Genomic DNA, 24,308 nt, shown 5'->3' on the forward strand with positions numbered 1-24,308 from the left:
CGGGTATCATTATGTCATTATTTATTCTACCGCCAAACATAAAGTAATGCACATAGTTTTTCACGTGTTCCGATTTTAATTTTCAAAGAGTCGGTCTATGCAACATCTTAAACCTCATTGATAACAGAAGGTGACCATTTACCACATGTGGCTATTAGCTAGCTAATACTAATAAAATATGAATATATAATATACACGTATTTAGGTGAAGGTACAACAAACATATCGTATATAAGCCATAAATGTAAGGTTTATTGTAGGCAAATATAGTTGAAAGATTTACACGTAAGTGATAAATCAAATCTGCAAGTTGAACATGACCTTTTATATAATATCTATCTGTATCCGTATACTGCGACCAAGTTAGAAGATCGTCAACGTACACACGTTACGCTTTATAATACATAAGTCTTTACATAATATTATGTGACTTGTGAATAGTAATTAAGGTATTCAAATAAACCTAGACCATTAAGAGACTATTTTTAATTTTATATAATTTGCTATTATTTACATTTCATTAATAAAATGCAAATAAAAATCATTCATCATTACTTATTAGCGTCTATAAATCTTTTTTTTAATTTTGTTATTGTTGTCTGGTTATTAAATGTTAGGAAAATGTTTGCGATTCGAAACTTTAAAACAACCTATTACATCATTGAACATTCTACGAGACATAGGTATAGCTCAGTTGCTATTATTATTCTTAAGGTTTTCATTTAACAATGGACATAAAATCAACAAACTACGAATAGATAGAAAGCGGATTTGCATCTCATGATAAATATGCATTGAAATGGCTGTTTATAATATAATAAAATTAACAAGAACATTTTCCGAAAATCGTTGAAGTGTATGCACACAACCATGAAAGACAAACACGTGCAGACATTGAAGAAATAACAAAATAATGACCTTAATATTCAACGTTTTTGCCTGTTTATTCCATAAGTCTCCGTCCTTATGGAATAATAATACATATTTATACCAAAAATTTTACGAGTACATGAATAACAACAAATGAATAATAACAATTCAGACATTTCATGTTATAAAATGTATTAAAAAACATTTACTTAACACCATGTTTTAATTTACAAGGATGGTATGGGAACACTTTATATTTAACCCCAACATCAAAATTACTTAAACAGTCAAGTCAAATGTAGGAATGAGCTCAATTTTACAAATTACTCGTATATGACTCATGTTCGCCAACACGTACGAAACACGTACTAAATAAATATTCATATGACGACAGAACAATTATAAATTCAGTACAATAATTTAGAATGAAATATCATTACTGTCAAATCAACTGTACAATAAATATAAGTTATTTTTTAATTTTTTTATAAACAATAGGTACAGTAACAAAGTTACATGTACAATTTTGTAACTGTTCTCAAGGCCGGCGTTTTTAAAAGCCGAGTTGGATTAGATACTTAGTATTTAAAATACAATAATATCTACTGACTAGTTGATTGATTCAAATTGTTAAATATTCAAGTAACTTTACAATTAGAACTTGGCATTGGTACACACTTTCACTCCTACCCTTAACTGTCCAAATCAATTATCATAGTAATATGAAAGTTTCGCACGTGACATTAGCGAAATAATCTGTGCCTCTCGGCACAAATAAAAGCCAAATAAAAAACAATAATAATTATAATATGCAAGTATGATGTCTTTTCAAATACTGAATTAAGCACATTATCTACGGATTTGAACCCTTTGGTCAATATTTGCATATTTTCTTATTCCCTGATTCATCTCAGCTACATAATCTTTCTCTCTAAATAAATCAAGTGTGATAATGAGATATTTACTGACAGTTATTATCTGTTAATACACGCATATTCATAAGAGAATGACAAAAATCATCTAGAATCACTCCGGTGGGCATAAGGACTAATACATTTTAAGCAATCTGTTAATCTTCCATTTTGTAATTCCTTAATTCTTTAAAAAATAATACATTTTCTCAAGCTTCTTAAATTATCTATTGAATGTGATGTGATTTCGAAATTACCACCCTTTTAAAATAAATATGCCTATCTGTAAATTACCAAACCAAGATAGCAAAACATAACATTTTCCTATTATAATTTATACAACACATCATCATAAGTTTCTGCTCTAAATTACTCCAGTTCTGTATAATATATTTATAGTCCTTATCAAACATAAGATGCCTGAGATTTGTACAAGCCTGAAGTGAACAAATATTTGGCATCATTGTGGCTGTTTCGAATGAATATCTTATTGATAAATAATTTAAATTTAAGCTAGTGAATTTCATACTGGAATAGAGCAGAAATTTTCATTTTTTCTCAGTATGACCTGAGTAAATCTTTGGATTTCACACTACGACTTGATCTAATTTTATTGACATGACTTTTATACTGGATACATATTTATAAATAATTAACAAATTACCTGTTATTGTACCAATGTTTCGTGTTGTGCGCGGAGTTAGCGAGGGCGCGCGAGCCGCATCCTGGAGGGCCGCCAGCTTGCCGAACTGACCTATAAAGAACCAAAGGTAAGTATTTGGCTTTTAATTTTTTGCAATTTGTTACTAACAAAATGCATGTAGATGATACCTTTTTTGCTAATAATTTTAAAAAATAAAGTATTTTTTTATTATACTGCATAGGAAATATATATAAATCATCTCAGAAGAGCACACTTACAAAAAATATGCATATATTATATACTTTATATTTTATGCTAGATGAATGGCAATATTATATCAAATTTCAGTAGCTCCAAAACAATATTACTTTTAACAATGAATTGAAACACAACTAATACAATCTCTCCTTCTTTTTCTTATCATAATTTATTGGCACGTCAAATGTATCTGTGTTGCTAATTCAAATCCAAAAAATTAACAAAGATAAGAACAAAGGGGAAAATTAAGTATTTAAATAATTTGCAGAGTGAAACTGAACATTTTAGACTTACAATCTTATTTATACGATGTTGGATGACTGGTATGAAGATTCATATCCTGTAAAGTACAAAAAAAATATTTAAAAAGATAGGTATCAACTACAAAAAATATCTAGTAAGTGTGTACCAATTTTATTTTACCTATCTAAAATGATAGAAATACGATGTATTATATACATACATACATGCACACATTTTACAGTTACTTAAATTTCGTTGTCTTTTTAATATTGTATATCTTATTATATGATATACACTCAATTCCAAAAATGTATAAAGTGTAAAAGCATTTGTTATTCCTATTTATAATGTTTACATAACTGTTTGAATATCTACGGTATATTAGACAAGAGTATAATATAAAAATTTAAAAAAAAAACAATTTAATCTTATTGATAATATATAAAGATTAAGCACCGCTTAAACCTTAAAAATTATTTCATGGTACTTACACTCATTTTTACATCATCGTCGATGCTAGGAACCCTGACCTTGTTTAAAAAAATCCATTGTATCACAACCACAGCACAATATTGTTTTATTTTGTTTAATACAATCTATTAAAAATAAAAAACCGTCATATTTTTCCGAATAAATAATTTCACGAGCAAAAATTTTACAATAAGGTCGTTCTCAATCTCAATCCTTAATTTTGATATCCATAGACTACATAGCAAAAATTACAGACCAACCGTGTCTTGCTGCTGTAGTCATTTTAAATCGGTTCCCGTAACCATACTAACTCGGTAACTCGTAGCACTTAACCCGTAACTATTCTACCTTTTTTCATCAAAGTATTTGTTGTTCCCTTAAAATCAATATATATAACTAACGCCGCGTTCGCACTTTCTGTTCCTTAAATTAATGTTTCATTTCTAATATAAATTTAAATTAATTTGTTCATTATCATAGATATAGGATCTGTGATAACAACATTCATAAAGAAACATACATAAAGTTCGAATATAGGTGAAAAATATTTTTATATGGTTATAAAATGGTTTGATAACTAAAACATTAAAGCAGAAAGTGGAGAGTGTGTGTTAAGTGTGTTTATATCTAGACGGGAAATATTTTAGACCACACTTTTTTTAAACTAAGAAAATTATTTATAAATTTCGTTTAGACAGAATTAACAAATGTTGTTAACTTCAATAATTATTATTTAAGTTGCTTTTTTTAATTATTGTGATTAAAAATAATAGGTTAAATTTCACAAAACATTTATTTATTTCACATAAACACGTTTACAAAATAATGATCGCTAGAAAGTTAACATTAGAATAAAATATGTATGTGAATAAATTTAAAGAAAATCGTTTGGGAAATAATAAAGAATTTTTTTAATCAATTAAATTATGGTTTTTATTTTATTTAATCAAAATGTAAAATAATAATTATTAACTCTGTATGTTATATAAATTTGCTGATCATAATACAATGAAAACTAATTACAATAATTTTATTTGCTTAACAAAATTAAAAATTAGCTCTCCTTAAGTATAAATACATTGTCGCTATTATTTTATCTACGATTTTATTCTTATTAAATGTGTTATCAATAATAATAATACTGCTATAACTAGAAAATTGGCCAACAAAAAAACGCTGATTAAAGTAAAAACACCTGAAACAAATAATAATAACAAAATTATGAATGCTACAAATTTATAAAAATAAATAACTATTAAAGAAAAATATCATATGCATACTTTCAACCATAATAAAAAAGATCACCAGACAAGTTATAACAGCCATGAAAATAAGAGATACTGTTAACGCTATACTTATAAATATCACGACAACCATAGATATGAAAATTGTAAGAATTGGTTTCTGTAATAAATAATTCGCTATTTTATAACTATTTTGCTGAACTACTTCACAAAAAATAGTGTAAACAGCGACATATGGGTCTGAAAAAAAAGGACGAATAATTTTTTAGTACTTTAAGTAAACTTCTAATCAATTGAATTTGTTATACCTTTCGTACTGTATAATAATAAATTCTCGAATTGATAGTTCTATTACAAAAAATACTTACGAATTGAATATTTTATGCTTAGATAAAATGCATTTTTTATCGTTACTTCCATTTTTAATTATGTAGTTATGGTATTATTATTATAAAATTAGGTATATTATTTTCATCAAATTAATATATCGTATACCCTACAATTCCCTATAAATAGCACGATATAATTTTAGATACCCTCTACAAATAAGCATCAATGCAACGTTTTTGTATAAATCATACAAATTACGAAAACGAATGAATAAAATGTACTATTCTTTAAACAAAATCAAGAAATCACAGATTTGATCAAGTCTTATTTCTGTATTTTATAATAAAATTAGATTATTTTGCAGAGGAAATAAATTGATAGTACGTCTGCCTAATAACTTACAAGTTTATTATATCTGTTTTATTTTTGTTATCTATCAGACTATCAATATTTCAGTATCTACATTTTTTAAAGGCGCCAAAATATTAAAAGAAGCAATCAGCAAATTGAGCTGACGAAACTGAGGTTCAACGTTGTAATTTAGAAAATACAAAAATGGTAATCAATTTAACACGTATATTAATAGATTTAATATATGCATTATCTTTAACTATATTTCTTTACAGGTCGGCCAATATGATGAAAATGTATTACCTGACATGTTGCCTGTATACTACACAAGACTGTTTCCTCAAAACTTGTTTTGTAGGTGGCTTTCATGTGGAAACAGTCCCCAGCCACTTTCAAATAGAGAATTATCTTTCACTTTGGCTGACGATGTATACTTGAGATATCTTTCTATAAATAATCAGAAAGAATTTTTTACTTTATTACAAAAGAAATGTCCACACAAACTTGACATTGGTGCAGTTTATAATACTAAGTAAGTTTTCACAAACTGTTTAATTATAAAAAAAATAGTTTAACTATTTCATTATCTCATTAAATTTCAATAATTTTATCAATTATGTATTACTTCAAACTAAAATCCTAATTGGACCCATAACAAATTACTAATTCTGCAGAGAATTATTCATTATTTTTAATATATTCCAGACCTTCAGTTGGCCGTCACGATGCAGTTGTTCTGGCCAGGGAGTTGGTATTTGATATTGATCTTACAGATTATGATGAAGTTCGAACTTGTTGTCAAGAAGCTAAAGTATGTGATAAATGCTGGAAGTTTATGGTAGTGGCATGTGAAATCATTAATGCTGCTTTAAAAGGTAATAATAAATGTTGTATACTAAGAATTAAAACACTATTTAATTTTCTTTTATCTATGCTCACTTATTAGAATAATTTATCAAATATAAACCTATTGCATAAGCACATATAATTTTAGTTTTGTCATAAGCTATTTTTTTTATAATTTACCAAATTTGTATGTGGAGTGAATTTATTTACTCGTTTACTGAACAACATAGACATTTATAAGCTTTATTATGAATTAAACTTTTATTTTCATAGAACAATGAATTGTATATCGTAAGGGTTAATATTTTACCACATTTTGTTATAAACTTATAACAAAATGCATATATCTATTCCAATTAAAGAAGGAATGAAGATAACCAAACCTTAGATTTACATATTCCATGAGATTATTTGTAATAAAACACTATTCCACTTAACTATTTATATCCACATTAATTTTACTTCTAGAATTTTAATCATAGTTTTATCAACATTCACAATGCAACTTTTGCATAAATCACTAATTAATATCTTAGATTATTCTAGCTCTCGACAATTATATTGTGTCAAATAAATGTTCATTTTTTGGCTCTTATCATATTATAGAATCAACTATAAGTATATTTACTGAATTTCAGATGATTTTGGTTTTCAATCTATTCTTTGGGTGTTTTCTGGAAGACGTGGAATACATTGCTGGATATCTGATTACGAAGCGAGAACATTAGATAGCCCGGGACGAGCGGCTGTTGCAGATTATCTCTGTCTTATTATGGGTGGAGAAAATCAGAGCAAAAAAGTGCATTTAGGAAGTGACAACTTACATTCTAGTATAAGGTTTGGATTTTTTTTAAATATTGTCACCAATAACTGTGAATAACCCCTTTAGTAACCAACCACTACTGAGACCAAGGACCTAATATTTTGAGTCCAAGGAGCATTAATTGTACCAATATTGTTTTGTAATTGCACCATCAATATAGCAGAAAAGTTTGGCAATCTATTTAAACATTATGAAAATAGTTTATCTTTGCCTTGCTTTGTCATTCTAAACAGAAACATATTATTAAACTTTTACTATCTTAATTAGTCCCCATAAAAACCTACAGGTAAAGTTTAAACACACCAAAAACAATATAATACACAATTTATCTGTATTGATATGAATGCAGGGAATTGAACTTGGGTGTCTTTTAATTTCTGACACTGAATTGAGATAGTAGTAATTATGTTTAAAGATGTTTATGATCATATATAAAATCAATACAAAAATTCAGTTATGTTTTATGTTCAAATTTTTTACAGAATACAAACATACTAAAAGTTTCGAAAACATTCATTTTTTTACATTTTTGTAACTTTATGCACTTCAGTAAATATATTCATTAATAATAACATAAACTAGAAATAATTTATAAGTAAAATTTTCATTTAAAAATAAAACAATAATAATCTTTCAGGAGAGCTTTAATTGTAATAGATAAATATTTTGATGACATTGTTCAAGATCAAGAATTTTTATCTACATCAGATAGATTGAAAAGTTTCTTAAAGATGATTCCTGATGAAGCATTAAGAAAGCAGGTCCAAGAGAATTTAGAAAGAATGCCAACATCATCTATCGACAGATGGAAATGTTTTGTCAATAATTACAATCAATTTTGTAAAGAGGTGAGAGCTTCTTAGATAGTAACATGCTACTAACACCGCACAAAAATACTTAATATTATATGTATCATCTCTTTTGTATCAGAAAGAAACCCTTCCATCAACTTTAATTATTATATAAGTTTGTTGTTAAACAAAATTGTTGTAACATTAACACCTATAATAAACTATTTTATTTTAAATATTTATTATGTTAAAAATGTATACACTTGTGAGGGATAAGTAATTAACTTTTGAGCTGGATAGTAGACATTAGTATGAAAATAAGATAAACATTCAAATGGGTAATAGATAGATGTAAACCAAAAGTTTGCTGGCTCAAAAACTGGGCATATATGAAACTAAAACCTTTTTTCATTTATATCTTACTTGGTGTAAGGGCTTTGTCTGGTAAGCAAGTATACAAGGCAGCTCTAGTAATAGTAACAAAAATTGTGTAAAAATTGTGATTAGTGAGTCAGTGTATTATTAGGCACAAAAGACACAGCTCCCTAGCTTAATATTTTTTAAAATGTAATCAATGTCTATGTGGTGGTGGCCACTTAGTATCTGGTGGTTCATTTGCCCATCCTCCTAACTACTTCATGAGATATGTATATGCAAATACATTTTTGATAAGAATCATTGTTCAGTCGAGCACATAAGCACCTCAATCACCTTTATGGTGCCAGGGTGCTTATCAACCAGAAAATTTAAAGAGTAAAGGATTGAGTTTTTTCTGAATCGAAATAAATACTCATCATAAGGTGTATTAATAGGTAAAACCTTACAATAATGTGTGTGATCTGGATAGCATCTAGACGTTTCTATGCTGGATTATGAAGATTATACAGGCTATACTGTGTCAATAGAATTTAAATAGTATTAATTAACACCTTGTTTTTTTCTTTCAGAATTTACATGGAATGCGAAAGATGAAGTATTTAATAGAAGAAATAAAAATCCAATATTGTTACCCACGGTTGGATGTAAATGTCACGAAAGGATTCAATCACTTATTAAAATCACCATTCAGTATTCATCCAAAAACAGGAAAAGTATCTGTGGTGTTTAAACCTGATAATGCTAAAGACATCAAATTGGATGAAATACCTACAATTTACACTCTTCTTGATGATAGCTCTTCAGATAATGTACAACATCAAACAAATATGAGAACTGCTGTTAAGAATTTTCAAGAATTAGTATTTTCACTAGAGAAAGCAGAGGCAGTAAGAAGAAAAACAGAAGCAAGTTAGTATCTTTTTTCTTTAAGCTAGACTAAAAAGTGTCCTCCCTCTAATGGATCCGATGGACCCTTACAGGCAAGTGTCTAGCTGGCTGGTCAGGAAATCACAAATCTCTATAATTTATGACAAATCATGTATTCTTAGCAATTCCACATAACGTAAAGTAGTTTTACAATAATGATTTTTTTTGTTTCAGATACATCTTTGGAATTCTAAACAAAAATAAAACTCATATACATTGTAAATATTATTTTATTAAAAATATTTTTTTAAACATCACTTTAATTAAACCATGTGTGTATGTCAAATCAGATCTAAAAACAGTGCATTATTTTTATTTTTTTAATTTGTTCATTGTATGCAGTAAGGCGTTCAAATAGCTTTAAACATGAAGTATGTTCAGGTATCTATAGCATATTAAAATATCGAATAGAAGCTTAGCTTATAAATTCGTCAATTATATGGAGCAGCTGAGAGCAATGTTGAGGAAATCTTCAAATCCAATTGTTACTGTTCCATTTTGTTGAGTGTCTCTTACTCGAAATGCTTCAGTGAAACGTTGTACTTGGACACATAGAACTATGAAATTATCCACTGATATTTTTCCCTCATTGGGATCGCTTCTTTTGATTAAGAAGTTGATAAATTCTGGGGTGAATCGAAATCCCATTTGCATCAAAGCTAAAAAAGGAAAAAATAATTTAAGATATCACTTGACATTTGAGAGAAATACTGTTTTTTATTAAATAATAATAGTTTTACTTTAATAAAAGCGCTAGCATTATAATGTAATGTTAATTTGGGTGTAGTCCGATTTAATTACAAAGCAAAATACCTTCAGTTATTACGATGTCAAAAACCACGTCTAATTTTTTATCCTTTGAGAATCGATTCATGGAAAGTACTACAGTCTTAATTTCCACCCAGAGTCTCAAATTGATTATTAATGTCTTAATCAAAATTTTGTACTTTATAAGCTATGGAGAGATCTATTTAAAGTAGCATGAACAATAATACCAAACCTTTAGATAACTCTGGTCCATCAATGTGTCCAGATTGGTCCGTGTCATAAGTTTTAAATACCGCAAGCCACTGATTGATGTAAGTATATAGTTTGTCAAACTCTTCTAAATTTATGTGGCCTGAACGATCTTTGTCAAACATACCTAAAAAAACTTGACATCTTCAATCAATATTTTTATCATATTTTTCTTGATAAGCACAATAGAAATGTGTTTAGCAAGAAAAAATTGAGTAGGTATAGTTATTAAATACTGATAATTTATATAAGTACTAGTTGTCGCCCGCGGCTTCGCTCGCATTTTAGAGGTTGGCCGTCAGGTTTTAGGGGTAAAAAGCCAGTCAGTCCTTGGCGGTCAATAGGTATCTACAGCACAAATTTGGATAATTAAACTGCCAAGGATAAAAGCATTTTTGTTACAACCAGTTTTTCGACCAACCGTTTAGCAGCGAACAATTTTGTTCCACATCATTTGAAAACTGTGATATCTCCTAAAGTATTAATTCGAATGTTATAGTATAAAAAAACAAAAACTATTTTCATCTTAATTAAATGGCCAAAGTCAAGGCCAAACATATTTGTCTAAATTAATAATGAATTGGAGAAAGTGGCTTCGCAAATAACCTGACTTGTTTTTTGTATTTGTTGTATTTGCAATCAGCCCTAGAGCTACGAGCAAATCTGTTCAGTGATGCTGTCATGCGAAGCGGCTTCCCATTGGACTCAGAGCTACTGCCGGTCTTCTAACTCTAAGATATGATGACGTTTTAGTCGTTTCACATATTTGTCCATGGTGAGTTGGCGAGCGAGGTCGTTGGGGTGACGGATTAATCGCTCTTTGTATTTAGTTGCCAAACTTCGAATTTCCTCTTTAATTGTTTTCATTTCAAGTTGCTCGTGAACTTCACTGTTGGTGATGTAACATGGTACCCTTGCAATTACTCTCAAGATCTTGTTCTGTTGGCGCTGAAGAATATTTGATTCGCTTGGACTGCCCCACAGTTGCAGACCATATGTCCAAATGGGCTTTAGGATTACTTTATATATAAGCAGTTTGTTGTCCAAAGAGAGTCTTGAGTTCTTTCCTAGCATCCAGAACAGTTTGTTACACTTCAGCTGAAGCTCCTGTTTCTTACATTTGATGTGGTGCCTCCAGGTTAGTCTGCGATCAATGTGTAAGCCAAGATATCTTACGTGGTCACTGTGGGGTAGAATACATTGGCCCAATTTAACAGGTGGGCAATCTCCTCCTCTCAGTGTAAATGTCACCTGTACTGACTGTGCAGCACTGGTCTTTATTTTCCATTTTTCGAGCCAACCGTTTATTTTGTTAAGGGCTTTCTGCAAGTTCTCTGATGCCAGTTTTGGGTCTTTGTTACTTGCCAATATAGCAGTGTCGTCTGCAAATGTTGCTGTGGTTATCCCTGGTGATAGCGGTAGGTCAGCAGGGTACAATGTGTAGAGCATGGGGCCGAGAACAGATCCTTGTGGTACCCCAGCATTAATTTCTTTGAAGCCAGAAGTGGCGTCACTTTCTTTTACATTAAATATGCGATCATCGAGGTAAGATTTCAATAATGCAAAGTATGAGTGGGAAATATTTTGCTTAATCTTACATAACAGGCCATCGTGCCAAACCTTATCAAATGCCTGCTGGATGTCCAAAAACACTGACGAAAAGTATTCCTTTTGTTCTAAGGACTTTCTTATTACGTCACATACTCTGTGGGCTTATTCGACTGTACTATGGTGTTCTCTAAATCCGAATTGGTGATCTGGTATCACTTTGCGCTCCAAGAGGCTTGGCATTATTCTGCGAAGTATCATCTTCTCCAATACCTTGGATAAAATAGGCTGCAGGCTGATTGGTCGATAGGATGTTTTTTCGGTCATTGGTTTTCCAGTCTTGTAAATCATGATGATTTCCGAGACTTTCCACGCACTCGGAAAGTATCCTACTCGTAGTATGGCATTGAAGATGATGGTGATGAAGACAATAGCCTTTTTCGGTAGTTCCAGCAATACTTCTTTAGTTATCAGGTCGTAGCTGGCTTTATTAGCCGTTAGAGACTCTAACTTAGCTTTCATAGTTAAGTTATTGGCATTCTTTATTGCTTCCTTCAATTCTACAATGGCTATATGAAGGGCAGCCTTGTCTTGTGGATGACGGCTCAAGTGCCAAATTCTGCATAATCTGCGTTTTTCGTGGATCATGATCTTTATTTCTAATGGTACGTTTGTGGACTGGTTCCTATTTTTAGAAGTAGGTGTGCTTCTCCATGCGGCAACTTGTAAGAGATTAGTACTACTGCTGTTTCAATTTCTTCTGCTTCCTTGAGTCTGATGTTTAGGTCAAGGTTTTCTTCAATATGTTCCCTGAAGGAGGGCCAGTCAGTATGCTGGTTGTATAATAATGTGGGTCTCCCGACTTCAATTATAGTTGAGCTGATGGTTAATAAAACAGGGGTGTCGTCAGATGACCCATCAGCACATGACTCGATCTTCATATACTGATTGGAGAGTCCTTTTGTTAGGAAGAAGGCAAGTATGTCCGGGATTCGATTGTGATCGGCCGGCCAGTAAGTAGGTTCTGGTGGTGCAATTGTATTTAGGTGTTTTGTATCGACGCTCAACTTTAATTGTTTTCCCCTAGTTGTATTAAGTCTTGCACCCCAATGAACATGTTTGGAGTTCCAGTCGTCACCTGCTATGAAGCGATTGCCTAGGCTTGAGAAGAAGTGAAAAAACAGGTCGGAGTCTATTTGCTCGGTTTTATACCCAGGCTGTGGATGGTGCTTTATTTTGTCCCGAATAATTATAGCTGACCCTGCATGACCTGTACCGTCAAGGTGGTTTGTAGTGTAGATCTGGAACTCCTTGATTTTTACATTATTTTTGTCTGTGCAGTGTGCTTCGGATATCCTGATATCCGAAGCACACTTGTCATGTTTGTTACATAACTATGTCTAGTTTGTGCTGGTTCATTAGTATCTCGAGCTCATCTTTACTGGGCGAGAGTCAATTTATGTTCCAAGTTGCCAGTCTTAACCCAAGGCCTGTTAACCTTTTAGTTTAGTTATGAGGGTTGTCATGAGACTCATCAGAGTACTCATTTGTAGTAAGATTAAGTCGAATTTTTCATTTTGTTTGGTGAGGAGGGTCTCTAATACTGTTGGGGTTCGGTTTATATCAGGTATAGCATTTTCTGTGGTCGGTTTGTCTGGTACTCTTCTAGCAGCTTTGGCGTAAGATAATGGTTCGTTTCCTTTCTCAAAAGAGAAGGTTTGTTGGGCAGTATTTCTTGGAGGGTTTATATCTCGAGTATCTTCTGCAATACTACTAATTAATAGATAAGAAAAGTCATTATGAGTGTACCTTGAAAGATAGACACATTATAAGGCAAACTGTTCTTAAACAAAATAATTCGTTCAATAATAATTTATCCGATATTGTGTACCTACTAGTTTTATAACTTGTTTTCGCTTATTCCCAACTACGACGAAGCCAAAAGAAGAGTTATGATTATAGCACTATATTTATTTTCATATTTCCCCACATATCTTCTAAACTACCTGAGTATCGTAATATGACAAATGAGAAAAACATCCTACCATTATATTTGTGTCTATTATTTAAACAATATCTCACCAATCATTAAGTTACATGCAGTTTCCGAAAAAGTTTGTCCTTGGGCATTTACTAAAGCAGATTTTAATTCTATTGCTGTAATAAAGCCAGACTGGTCTTTGTCGACTGCTCGAAACCATTGCTGAACTTGAGGTGATACTGTCCCCCCCGCTCCTATGGACGGATATGGTCCATGGCCAATTTCCAGCTGACCAGCTTGTCCGCCGTAGGCAGGTTGATTGTAACCTGACTGGAAAAGAAACGAAATTTTTTATTATTATTATGAAGCTACGCCTCCGATGCGGTACCTATTAATCTAATCAAATCAAAATATTCTTTATTCAAGGAGGTTTCTGGAAGCACTTTTGAATCGTCATGTTAAAGTATTTAATATGATAAAGCTACCACTATTCATTTATCGACTCGGCTATCGTCGTCCATAAGCTAAATAAACTTTATGGAGTACTTAATCTTTTACAAGCGCGTTTGAATTGTATTGTATCGAGAGGAACGGAGCCGAGACGTCCCAGTGGTTAGAACACGTGCATCTTAACCGATGATTTCGGGTTCAAACTCAGGCAAGCACCACTGAATTTTCATGTGCTTAATTTGTGTTTATAATTCATCTCGTGCTCGGCGGTGAAGAAAAACATCGTGAGGAAACCTGCATGTGTCTAATTTCAACGAAACTCTGCCACATTTGTATTCCACCAACCCGCATTGGAGCAGCATGGTGGAATGTGCTCCAAAACCTTCTCCTCAAAGGGAGGGAAGGCTTTAGCCCAGAAGTGGGAAATTTACAGGCTGTTAATGTAATGTAAAAATGAAAGGAACGGACAAGAAAACTTAGGATTATTATTTATTACTGATAATAATTATTTGTTTATTTAATCATAGTTATAGATATCGAAGGTTTACAGGCTATTTATACTAAACGAAAATTTTAGAATTTTACAGGGGAGCAGTCCAAAACTTTCAAAAAAAAAACGAATTAAATATAGAGCTTAATTTCTTTTTTCAAAAACGTTGACTGTATTATTTTACTTCAAAAAATCCGCGCAATTTAGTATACTTTTGCTTTTATTGTGTCGGTATTTAACAGAAGTAAAGCAAAATGACCTCAAATCAGTTTTATTTAGAATCGGACTAAATGATTCTAACATCCGTAAATTAAACATTTTAGGATCAATATTTAAGCAACAACAACAGTTGTTATTTAAGTGTAAGGCTAAATGTGTTAACAAGCCATTGATATAAAAATAAAATCAGCTTAATTAATATATATCATAAAGTAAATGCAGACCAAAATTATTAATGTAGCACTTTACACTAAAGGTGTTTCGACTAGAATAACATATTGGAGTATTTTAAAATCTGTTGCAGTAATATATTTGAATAAAATGTTAAAATGAAAATGCACATCACATCTTCAGTTAATCACAATCCACTGACATAGACCTCTAAAAAGCGTTAAATCTCCTGATTCTTCGCCTTCAGCCTCCAATTGGGTCTCCACCCAGCTTTCGTAGGAGGCGTGCTCTGCGTGGAACGCTGAGATACAGAGCTTGGTCCACGAGTTTGGACGAAACCTCTCCCTGCGAGAAATCATGTCGGCAATGCTTTCTGATTCAAACTATGCCTAAATTTACGAATGTTTCAAGCGACAAAAAAGTACTTAGTTCGCCACGCAATCGAACTCAAGTGACACAGAAAAATCTGGCGATTCCAAATATGTATATAACTCAATATTGATCAGGATGTCACTTAATACAAATATCCCGTGAACCCTCGAAACAACAGATTTGACAAAAGTTTTATTTTTTTACTTAAACTTTTGTAAACTATCTGAAAATACTATGTTACCTACATTAAGGTCACTTGATTTATGTTAGTTTACATTTTATTAACTTACATTACGTAAAAATTTTGCTAGTGTTTAAATTAAAATCTAATTTTTATTGGTTGAGGACGCCAAGAAATACTTCTAATATAGCGATGACCATAACTTATATACTTAATTATTGTTGTATTTATAATTGGCCCATGTAGAACAACCATTAGTCGATCCAGAAGACTATTCTGTTAATAAAAACTTTTTGAATTATTTATGACTGAAGTATGAGGGAAACACACCTTCACGTAGTGCGCTACGTGGGGGCCCCAGAGGCATTTCCTAGCGGCGATAGCTCCTCTACGCCATGTGAGGGAGAAGCGTACGTAATTACATTTTGCAAGCAAGATAAAAAAAGGATATGAGGCTATCAGATAAAAAGGTTATAACAGAGTAATTTTAAGGAGTGACACTTTTTGGTATGATTTTCTTCCCACGGTTATTTAAAGAAAATAACTGTCCATCATCATGAAAAATAAAATATAACTCTTATGACAATTGAACCAATACTTACTCATAGTTGTAACAAAACATGAGTTTTCTTCAAACACGGCATTGTTACAATTACCTAAGTAATGTAAAGAAAAAAACGTTGAAGTAATTTCTTTAAAACGAATTTATTCTATAAAGTATAAATAGTGATTACCTTATATACATCGTAGCATAAAAACAATAGAACAGTTGTAAAAGATGCGAAAATAAGAATTAAAGCGAGAAGTATTAACTTAAAACTTTATACTAGTAATTTTAGCAAGATATATTTGCTTGTTCTGTATTATTTAACCGTATAATCATTATTACTGTACTGTATTATCGTTTCTATTTTAATGTTATTACTAAATTATAAAATGTTAACAAGTCTTTAAATTTTAAAATTAGCGTCACAACACGGTTTAGGCTTTCTTTACAATATAATGAAGTGAACTGCGAACTACTAGCATATAACGTATTATATATTACAGTTTGAGTAGTTGTTTATTAATTTCAGTAATCATATTAAAATTAACTAAATAATAAACGTAACCTACATTTGTTATTTATTTTAGTAATAAATTAATTTCTACTACATAAAAATATATTCAGAAAGCTACCAATGTATTTAATAAATTACGGAAAGCTGTAATTAGGTAGGCACAATCCAGTCTATATGATAATTAGATTCCTGTATATATATATCTGAAATACTTCAAATATAAGTTATTGAAATATGAACCTATTGTTAATTATAAATTTTAGCTTACAAAGCACGTCGTTAGTAATACCTATATAATAATATAAAGTTACTATTTCTATAATTTATATAAGCTCTCACACAAGAAAAATCTTTGTTACATAACAACTCAAACTTTAGGTTTAAAAATATGGAAAAAATTGAAATGGTGGTTGATTGAGGTTTTATTAAAACTATATACAATAACACTGTTTAGTTCATAACTATTGAGATCTTCAATATTGAAAATGAGATATCAAAAAAGTGGTAGTGAAATTACAAACATTTCCGTTGATGTTACAAATTTTAAATCAAATATTATTTTTTAATAAGAACTTTAAAAATACAATAAAAATTACAGTGGCTACTTAAACAAAAGAGAAAGAATACTAATCTTATTTTAACTATGTACATATTACTATAATTACATAGGTCAGGAATATTGAGACAAAATATTACAATGTTGCTATGGAACAAATATTAAATCAAATTTATGAAAATAATCTTACAAATTTAGTAGGAATATAATCTAAGTCTACCATAGTTTTAAGTGTACTAGGCTATAATTTGGTTGGTGGGAAACACTTTTTAAATAGAGGTATTTGTTTGTCTATTTATACATATATATATTTGTTATATAATTTTATTTTTAATTTAAATTATGTAAAATATTTAAATTTTAATTTTCATTTCACATGAAACATTCTATTTGGGTAGGTCGTAAATTATACAGTTACCTTTTAAATCAATAGCCCTTAGCCAATTTGCTGAAATCAGAACCAACTTTGTGCCCATTACTTCTAATCTCACTCTACCTATGCAACATAATAACAGCTAAACTTACGCCCTAAACATATGTAGCTAATATTTCTTACCACATAGGAAGTCTATAAATTATTGTTTCAATGTTACTAGTAATCCATACTAGATAAATTTATAAATAACTACGATTAAATATATAGTTTTATCCCATTTTATGTAAAAGGGATATATATATATATATATAAGAAACTGATTGGTTAGAGCTACACAGAATCTCGTTATAATAATTAATATAAAGTTATTCATTAAATCACAATGTATACTAAATATAAATTAAGGAATATTTATTTGTATTTTTTTAAATTAATATTATTGCCTAGGTATATTAGAAAATAACAATGATCATACATACATATAAATGACATTCAGTCTTTTACATCAAACCAATACTGGCAAGTTTGTTATATTTTGTACTAAGCCATTAAGATTAAAATGCCTAAAACAATGCTCCATCACTAACTAAAAATTACAGTTTCGTAAACCTTTTTTTATTTTGAATAAACACATTAATGTATATTGTATTTTTGCAATTATGTGTAGTTAGTGAAATGCACCTGATAACAATATTTTATCCTTAACAAGTATAAGTTTATAGACTTAAATATTATTACTGTGACTAGAGAAACTATAAGTAGCAGGTGTAACACATGTATTTACACAAACTTGTATAGATGGTTTAAAAGATGATGGTAGAAGCTTATGGGCTTCTGGCACTGGTGAATAACTTTGACAAACTGCTGCTTCAAAATGCACTGGCTCACTTCTGTCTGAAGGCACACCGTCAAAGCTCGTTTGCTTTGCCGAATCACCTGTCCCGCTGTCTTTGCATGAAGAATGCTCTGACAGATTGTCCGGGAATATTTGCGGTGAATCACTATCACTGTGAACTACCTGTGTCATTTTAACACTTTCTGAGGGATACATATGCACTGCTCCTGCCATGCGTCGTCGAGTGTGATAAATTATTACTACCCATATAATAGAAGTTCCAACTGCACAACACACAACAGTTATTATTATTATTCCTGTCATATCTTCTTCCTTTACCATTATAGCTACAGGAGGCAGTACTTTTAACTCAATCATATCTTTTTTCGTGCCTAGTTCATTCGTTATTTCACATTCATATTGACCAGCATCATTCGCTTCAGCCCCAATAATGACAAGTAGCTGATCATCAGCTGTAAAGAAATGGCGTTCTGTGGGGACTATGGGAGTTCCATTCTTTAACCATTTTAGAACTGGCTTTGGTGAACCTGTTATCATACATTGTAATACAACTGATTCACCAGTGATTACTTCTTTGTTTTCCATAACTCTAATAAAAGATGGTTCTTGGAGCACTGTCAAAGTAGCATTAGCTATAATTGTTCCTGCTGGGTTTTTAGCAGCACAGCTATAAATTCCCATATCAGTGGTTTTAGCATTAACAATAAAGAACAGATGATCTGTTGGCATTACATTCATACGCCTTTCTCTAGCCGCTGGGAAATCATTCCCACCATCTTTTTTCCATGAAATCTCTGGTGGTGGGTCTCCAGTCGCAGCACAGTTGAGGGTAACTGTTTCACCTGTTTTGACAGTAACATTAATTGGTGTTTTGATAAAACGTGGAAATGTTACAATGTTAACTTTAGCTTTTGATGAGTATGTTGTTCCAAATTTATTGCTAACCACACATTGATATTTGCCTGAATCTGAATGTGATACATCTGGTATAACCAGAACAGAAGTTGCATGTGGTTTGCCATTTTCTGATAAGGTGATATTTTCATACACTGCTGGATTGCTGACGTTACCATTATTTTTTCTCCACAAGAATGTCATATTACTAATGGGATTTGATGTAGCAGAGCAAACTAAATTAGCAGATCTGTTTTTAATTGCTAAATGAGATTTCGGATGCTCAATAATTTTGGGTTTAGGAGAGTCCCCACAATTATCTTCCTTAAGCCTTACAATGGATACACCTCTAACTTCTGCAGGATAAGCACATGTTGCTGTCACAAACTTATGTTCAACTTTGTCTCTTATCCATTTCACCATCCATAGTAAGTTGCAATCACATAGTAATGATGTCGAGTTTAAATATACTTTTCTTATTTTAGACATTGAGTCAAAAGCATGTTGCTGTATTGAGGTAATATTATTAGATCTTAAATCCAATTCAACTACATTTGATAAACCTTCAAAAGCCCGTGAGTTAATTGACTTTATGTGATTTGTTGATAAATTGAAAATTATTAGATTCTGCAGCTTTGAAAAAGGTCCAGACATATCTTCAACCGTCCAAGATATTTTATTGTTATTTAAAAACAATGTTTGTAACTCAACCATGTGACTGAAGGCTTCTTGGGATATGGCAGATATATTGTTGTTGCTTAAATTAAGGATGTGAAGATTAGTTAAATGTTGAAATGTACGCCCTTCTACCTCAATTAAATAGTTATGAGATAAATCTAGGGTTTCTAAATTAGCGCACAATTCCCAACTGCCAAAATCAATTTGGGAAATTAAGTTGTTGGACAGTGATAATGTTGTCAATGACTCCAAGCCATACATCCAGCCTTTAGATATACTTTTGATTCTGTTGTGATCCAATTGCAATAAGTTAACAGACTTAAAACCAAAAAATGCTCCATCTAAAATGTTTTCTATGTTATTGTATTTTATCTTGAGAGTAGTCAAACTTGATAATCCTTGGAAAAGCAGTCCACTGATAACATGAAGTTTATTGTGATTAAGTTCCAAGACTTTCAGATTAGATTGATGCATAAACAAGTGGTTAGGCAAAGAAACAAGTTCATTTCTATTTAGTTTTAATGTCATCAAATTTGTTAAATTATTAAGAGCACCTTCTTGGATCAACTTAATGTGGTTGCTGTTAAGGCTTAAGGTCCTGATTGAACTATTTACTGGAAAATGATCTCTGTCGATAGAACTAATGCTGTTTCTATTCAGACTTACTTCTTGTATATGGTTAGGATGAAGAAAAGTAGGAATATGTAACAGAGTGTTTTTATCTAACTTTAATATTTTTAACGATAATAATTCCTCGAAGCCTTCGGTAATACCTTTACTCAATTTATTGTAACTTAAGTCTAATTGTTCCACCCACTTTGGAATTCTTGGCACTGACACCAAATTTTTTTTTGAACAATCCACATACTGTTCTAAGCAGTCACATTTTTTAGGACATTCATTATTTTCATTCTGCATCGATATTCGTATCAAAATCATGATCGTAATAATCGTGAACAAGAAGGAGTTTCCCATTTTGATTCATTTGTTTAGATGCTTTGGTCGTTTAACATGAACGATTTGCGTCTTTATTCTTACATAATTCTGGTCACATAAAAGCACATTGAATGTTCGAAATGAGTTCCAGTTCACTTAAAATCACTTGTTTGAATCACTACATTTTGTCATTCATGAAAAAGAGGAATTATAAATACAACTTCGCATATTATTTACTGATATAGACTCGACCGCCATTTTCTATAATCAATCTTTAGTTTGATCCCGAACAATTCATTGGTAGACCGTTTCTGCCTCGACTACTTGTCAAATTGCTCGTTTTGGAGATTAATTTTTATTTCTAAATCGTATAAAAAGCGATTTTTAAAAAATGTATAAAATACAATTTAACAACAATTATTATTAAGTATTAATTTTAACTTATATATGAGCAATATATCGTATTTTTTTTTATTGTACATCGAAATTCTGACAATATTTTGATAAATAGGTACCTTTATATAGTTATTACGCATTTATGTATGCTATGAATTAAAGTTTTAGTAATTAGTTTATTTATGGGTGAAATGTTCAATTCAACCGTCGGCGTCGTAAGCGTATTATTGGCACATATTTCTGTGTTGATTGCTTGAATGAAAAAAATAGTTGGAAATATAGTACTACGAATTTTAATATTTTTATAGCTAAATTAATATGGAAAATAAAATTATTTTAGTATTATATAAAGAAATTTTACAATTTTTTTATTTTTTCAACTCATTATTAATTTCGGGTCTAGAAAAAGGCATCTCGAAATTATTATTCGGACTACCAAAGGTAACTGGCAGAGTTCAGCTCAATTTTATTGTGCTGTGAAATGGGAATTGACGACCTGACGGCTAATTTAATGGTAGGTAGGGAAGTATTAAGGATCTATAGGTGTATTCATTTACGTCGAAATTGTTTGTAATTTCACAATTGACATTAGAGGTGTTTAATGACAATTATGAAAATAAATAAACGTGAGAAAACCATGACATAGAAAGTTGAAAAAAAGTTGTAATAGAAAATTATGTATACAAAAAAAGTGTATTTTTTGTATAGACAAACTACGTACGTAGTGCGTAGTTACGTACCCGGCTTATGTATAACCAAAACAAGAGAACGGGGAATTTATTTTTTTAATTAAAGCTAGTTATTTTATACCACTGGTTTACTGAAATTACACAGAATCAAATTATATCATTCAACAAAACTGGAGAAATTTCAAATAATCACTCTAGTAACTGTCAGATGGATCGTAATGACTAAATCATACACTTTTTGCATTGTAAGATCTGGCAGCACTAAGAGATCCTATCACCTATGCCTATGCCTATCCTATCACCGCCCATCAACGGCTCGCCGTAAAGACTAAAGACTAAAGATGTTTTAATAGATTGTTATGATAAAATGCGATTACTTGCGACACAATAGTTGCGATTCGGTTGAAAAATTAAATTTGTGGAACGGTTAAACATTGTTACAAATCATATGGTATTTATGGTAATAGAATATATATTTTTAAAAAGACTTACATCTGAACTTGGCAAAAAATATCTTTAATTCAAGAAGCTCAAACACACAGTAGTCGAAATGATTAACAGTAAAATTGTGGTACGTTAATTTTAATTGATACGAAAACATCCAAAATAGTTGTTACAAAGAAAATATCAAAATGGTAGTAGGTACAAATGTTCCCACATCGCTTATTTAAAAAAAAGAAAAGAAAAATTCAAATCAAAACAGACAATAAAATTTGAAGCAGCAATAAACAAGTATTGCTGTGCATTAAAATGTTATTTTCACTTACTGTAGGTACATACATATTAGTTGTTGAAATACCAAATGATGTCGAAATTAGTAGGAATTTTAATAAGGTTTGATTCTGTAAAATTTCAATCGAATCTCTTTTATTTAATATAGGTAGGCAGACTGACAAATGAAACACCTTAATAATAACCACTGCCCATAGACTTTGTCACTGTAAGAAATATAAACCATTCCTTACATCACCAATGAGTCAACATTTCACAAATCTTGGGAATGATGATGTTAAAACGCTTTGTCCCTACTTTGTAGCTACTGGATCACCTCAAACTGGACCACAAAAATACTTATAAGTATTGTTGTTTGGTAGTGGTGTGTTGCCAGGGTGTTACCTACCCAGATGAAGTTGCACAAATCTCTATCAAATCCATCACATCCAAATCAAATTATTATAATTGAAAATAGAACTTATTTCGTATTTAAACTTTTACTAAATATTGTATTCATTGACATTCAGTCATAAACTGAATATAATTTGTATTGTTATAACATTTTGTATTATTGTTTTGAAAAATACTTTCCTACTGAGTTTCTGTGACATGATATATTAAATGTTTATGTTAAAAATATAGATTTTGATTATTATCTTGATCAACACAAAAAGGATCATGTATTTTTCAAAGTTCATTTAATGAAGGCAAGCAATAAGGTATTTAGAATATATTGATGTCTAGCTAAGGCTAATAATTATTGAATAGACAAACTTGTCATGTTTATTATTGATAAAGTTGTTATTAAGATTTTGAGTATCAGATATCAGACGACTATACTACACTATCAGGCTTACTATAAAAAAAAATTAAATACTTCTTTTATGTACTTATAATTATGGGCTCTGGGCAAGATTATTATAAGCTCTCTGTCAGCTATTATGTTAGCACAAATTACAAATACAATTTATTTCAATAATATATACTGAGACTCTTATTTACTTACTCATAATGTTCTAGAATATAACTAGTGCACAAACTTATAAATTACATTGTATGTAGTCATGACATAATAATAAATAGTGAAAGTTTAAAAAAATAAATCTTGTTTCTCCTTTCACTCAAATTATTATAAACTTTGATGATAAAAACAATTTGTAATTATTAAGGTATAACATATGAAATAAAATATAGTTCTGAAAAACCCTAGTTATGGTTTGTTTTTTTGGCTTTATTATTTTCATGAATAATAGATATTAATAGTTTTTGACGATGCTGCATCTGATAAATCATATTTTCTTTTTCTTGATTCAAAGAAACACAGTACTTAGATCAAAGTAAACGAAGATTGTCATAATTATTTAAATGTTAATTAAAAGTTGTAAAGTTTTTACTCACGTTATAGTCCATTTTATTGCAAAATTCTGTAAATAAAAATAAACATTATTAACTTTGAAAAGTAATGAAAAATCGATGTATTCCTTAAATATTAACTTACGAAGTGAATTTGTGTTTATAAGTGTTTACACTTTTATTTATATTTTTTAGTCTTTCAATGCTTTAAATTATATTCTTCTTTAATTAAATCCACAAAGTCACAATTGTTAAATTAGCTCACGATTTCAAAAGTTAAGAAT

At 30.5% G+C, this 24,308-nt stretch overlaps 3 protein-coding genes and 1 long non-coding RNA gene across 5 annotated transcripts in view; 1 reads left to right on the top strand and 3 right to left on the bottom strand.

The window, feature by feature from the left end:
- The window catches only part of Milt (milton), a 30,552-nt gene extending 26,877 nt beyond the window's left edge, over positions 1 to 3,675 (bottom strand). Inside the window, exons 1-3 of the mRNA XM_026639219.2 lie at positions 3,417 to 3,675; positions 2,977 to 3,022; positions 2,446 to 2,535 (exon numbers count right to left, since the gene is read on the bottom strand). The gene's annotated coding sequence lies outside the window, so the exon portion shown is untranslated. The remainder of the gene's footprint in view (positions 1 to 2,445; positions 2,536 to 2,976; positions 3,023 to 3,416) is intronic.
- Positions 3,676 to 4,374: 699 nt separating this feature from the next.
- LOC135193373 (uncharacterized) lies at positions 4,375 to 5,096 on the bottom strand. The gene is made up of 3 exons (XR_010309195.1): positions 5,009 to 5,096; positions 4,677 to 4,880; positions 4,375 to 4,591 (listed from the first exon to the last, which is right to left on the bottom strand). It is a non-coding gene; the product is annotated as an uncharacterized LOC135193373 (long non-coding RNA).
- A 320-nt stretch (positions 5,097 to 5,416) lies between these two features.
- LOC113399935 (DNA primase small subunit) lies at positions 5,417 to 9,338 on the top strand. The gene is made up of 7 exons (XM_026639239.2): positions 5,417 to 5,528; positions 5,597 to 5,853; positions 6,027 to 6,196; positions 6,806 to 7,004; positions 7,628 to 7,838; positions 8,729 to 9,068; positions 9,261 to 9,338. The coding sequence occupies exons 1-7, from the start codon at positions 5,526 to 5,528 to the stop codon at positions 9,278 to 9,280; spliced, it is 1,200 nt and encodes a 399-aa protein (XP_026495024.1). The 5' UTR covers positions 5,417 to 5,525; the 3' UTR covers positions 9,281 to 9,338.
- Positions 9,303 to 24,308, bottom strand: LOC113399931 (peflin). 2 transcript variants are annotated; one of them, XM_026639215.2, is made up of 5 exons: positions 24,170 to 24,308; positions 24,070 to 24,095; positions 13,734 to 13,962; positions 10,087 to 10,230; positions 9,303 to 9,745 (listed from the first exon to the last, which is right to left on the bottom strand). In XM_026639215.2, exons 2-5 carry the CDS (start codon positions 24,079 to 24,081, stop codon positions 9,522 to 9,524), a joined length of 609 nt encoding a protein of 202 aa, XP_026495000.1. In that variant the 5' UTR covers positions 24,082 to 24,095; positions 24,170 to 24,308; the 3' UTR covers positions 9,303 to 9,521. The 2 variants fall into 2 exon arrangements, with proteins under 2 accessions (XP_026495000.1, XP_026494998.2); XM_026639213.2 differs by lacking the exons at positions 24,070 to 24,095; positions 24,170 to 24,308 and adding an exon at positions 20,603 to 21,159.

This window comes from Vanessa tameamea, chromosome 8 (assembly GCF_037043105.1).
Source record: "Vanessa tameamea isolate UH-Manoa-2023 chromosome 8, ilVanTame1 primary haplotype, whole genome shotgun sequence".
Lineage (NCBI taxonomy): Eukaryota > Metazoa > Arthropoda > Insecta > Lepidoptera > Nymphalidae > Vanessa > Vanessa tameamea.